The sequence below is a fragment of the Triticum aestivum genome, chromosome 7D (assembly GCF_018294505.1).
Source record: "Triticum aestivum cultivar Chinese Spring chromosome 7D, IWGSC CS RefSeq v2.1, whole genome shotgun sequence".
NCBI lineage: Eukaryota > Viridiplantae > Streptophyta > Magnoliopsida > Poales > Poaceae > Triticum > Triticum aestivum.
The window spans coordinates 232888306-232891185 of record NC_057814.1 but is presented as its reverse complement, the minus strand read 5'-3'; the positions used below and the strand labels follow the sequence as shown (position 1 = coordinate 232891185).

Here is a 2880-nt window from a genome sequence, read left to right as displayed (position 1 = left end):
AATGAAGATTGACCCAAGTAATCGGGCTTGTGTCGGTAAAAAAGAAATACTCTACTCCAAGTTGGAGATGGATGGTGAGCGCGTTTACTCGTGGGCAGGAGAGCGTCAAGAAAATATCTACCCGGGGTCTCGGGCTGGACTGACTGACCGGCTCAGGAGCATTAACAAACTGGCATGAGCACATGAAGAGACAGAAATCCCTGTTGATGAGCTGCCAATGTGGAACACAATCGCCTCCTTGCTCAGTGCTTATGATTAAAAAAAATCAAACGTGTAATGAAAATGATGCCCTTCAGAAAATGAAAGGTAAAGGCCTTTTCATCTTGCGGGAAAAAGGCAAAGGCCTTTTTGATTCAAAGAATTTTTAAAAATAATTTTGGAGGATTCACACCCTTATGATTTTTTCTTCTAGGTGTGTTGTTTGATTAGTAGAATTTTTTTTTGAAACAAGAGATTAGTAGAAATTGCAAACCATAAAGATTCATTTGTACTTCATACTGCATTTCCCATCAAGCCCAACAAATCATGTGTTTTTATTTACACAATCAAGTGTACATGACATTCTAATGCGTGATTTTTTTTTTGCATTCCTATATTTCAAACTCTTGCGAATGACAGGGACCATAGATGAGGCTGGTGCTTCTCACTCGGTGCCCGGGCTTTAAACAAATCGAATCAGCGTGTATCACTAGGTCAGATCGGGCAACTGCACTGCACAGAATGCGAGAGATACTACTTGCACTACCAAACATTTGCTCCTTTGATGATAAAATTTATACTTATTAGTCATATGACAAATTCAGTGACATGTCGACCACAATAGTACTACTACAATAATCACCTCTCGCAAAAAAAAATACAATAATCACCAACTGCTAGCGGTGCTACGTACTTCTACCTAAAAACAACAGCTCGATAATAATAATTAGTACGCAAACCATCTTTTATTTCAAACGAAATTAGGAAAAAGAATAGGCAGCATAGCAAGATCGATCGACAAAAATGGAACAAATATATTGTTCAAGAAATGCTTCCTCCCCATGCCCACTGCCACCTCCACTAATTATAGTACGTACTCATTCATTCGTGCTACCGCCAGGAAATGCCATCATACCACCGCGAGGAGGCCCATCAACGCGAGCACGAGGAGTGCCGGCGCCGACACGCCGACCGCGGCCGCGCCCGACGGGGACTTGCCGGCTGAAGGCGCCGTGGTCGCCGAAGCGCCGCCGTCGCTGCCGGCCGATCCGGACGGGCCACCGGCCATGGGGGCGGGCGCCGGCGAAGGCGAGGCCGCGGAGGCCGCTTTGCCCGAGAGGACGAGCTTGGACTTCGAGGCGAGGTTGCCGGCGGCGAAGGCGTGCTTGTCGGGGGCCCCGGCGGTGACGGAGGTGCCGACCTGCCATATGTGGTTCACCGCCTTCATCCCGCTGTGCAGCTGCAGCTTGCCGTAGAGCCGGATCTTGCCGCCGCTGCCGGAGTCGGCGGCGAGGTCGGTGGCCGGGAAGGCGATGGGCGTGGAGGCCTTGCCGAGCGGCACGTAGCCGGTGATGTTGTACGTCCTAACGGTGGGGGCGGCGGAGCCGGAGCCCTTGAGCGCCACGAGCGCCTGCGCGCCGGCCATGCCCTCGCCGGTGGGGTTCAGCGCCCAGGCCACCCACCCGTTGGCACCCGCCGGCGCCGCCACGAACGCCAGCGAGAGCGACGACTTGGCCTCGTCGTAGGTCCAGTGCAGCGCGGCGCCCAGCTGCGGGAGGTCCTCGCACTTGGCATATGTCTTCCCCGCCGGGAACTTCTCGGCCGCGCAGGCGCCGGCGCCGGCCGCGGACGCCGCGCGCGTGGACGCCAGGAGGAGCAGGAGGAGAGCGATGTGGCGCGGCATCGTGGAGGAGGCCATATGCCGCTGGATTCGGGGTGTCGCTGGTGAGTGAGTGAGGCCTTGGAGCGTGCTAGTGCTTGGAGTGTCAGTGAGGGATGAGGACGGGGGAGGGTGAGGTTTTATAACAGGGGAGGTGGGGCTGTGCGTAATTTTCGAAGATTTTAGGTGGGTTTGTGGTCAAATGTGTGTTTTCTCTCGTTGCTAGGTCTGGATTTGGTTAGGTGTTAATGGCTAATGACACCTTTCTGGGTCAGTATGTCGGCGATAAAAAAAAATTGGTTGAAATGAGTTGTGACTCCTGTTCCGTGAGTTTGGTGTGCGTGTGCTGACCACGGATGTCCGGGGTTTCAAACGGAATCCATCAATCAAAGCCTGAGATGGTGAGTGGTGAACTTGTCCAGCTCGAAATTTCTGAAGACGTAGAAGCACCAAGTAATGATTTTATTACGCATGGTCTGTACTTTGTGCCACCGATAACTCGCCACTCACTCACTTTGAAGCTAGACAAGACGATGCCTCGGCGCAGAAGGCGCCACACGGACGCGGCCACGATATTATTCCCGTTGTGCCAAACGAGGAAGGAGGCAACGCAGAAGAGGCGCGAGTCTGGCGCGGTCGACGGCACGCCGGGCAACCATGCACGTGACAGCGCTCGGAGCCGGACCAGTCACACAGCTACACCGCACCACCAGAGCTGCCTAAAAGAAAGAAGATAACCAATCAATGGTCACTGATAATATCTCCATATGGGAGTTGGCCGAACTTCCCAAGAAACGCAGGCAATCCCAAAGAGGGAGGGGGGCTCATTTCATTGCAAGTTCGCGTTGCATGTGGACTGATCATTGTTCCTCTTTCACGGCATTACGTTAAATGCGTGTGAAATATCTTCCGGCGTGTAGCCAACGCCGAACGGCATAGAAATAACTACTATTCCACGCTCATGGACCGGCTGGTTGGTTGATTGAATGCCTCGTGCATGTTACGTCCCTGTGGCCTAGTCA

At 52.8% G+C, this 2880-nt stretch overlaps 1 protein-coding gene across 1 annotated transcript; it reads right to left on the bottom strand.

Moving 5' to 3' along the window:
- Window positions 1–764: 764 nt before the first annotated feature.
- On the bottom strand, window positions 765–1981 carry LOC123165963 (auxin-induced in root cultures protein 12). The gene has a single exon (XM_044583726.1). The coding sequence runs from the start codon at window positions 1895–1897 to the stop codon at window positions 1109–1111; it is 789 nt and encodes a 262-aa protein (XP_044439661.1). The 5' UTR covers window positions 1898–1981; the 3' UTR covers window positions 765–1108.
- Window positions 1982–2880: the final 899 nt, after the last annotated feature.

What these genes read in the sequence shown, in the direction of transcription:
- LOC123165963 (XM_044583726.1), bottom strand. Translation starts at nt 1,897, where the DNA reads ATGGCCTCCTCCACGATGCCGCGCCACATCGCTCTCCTCCTGCTCCTC.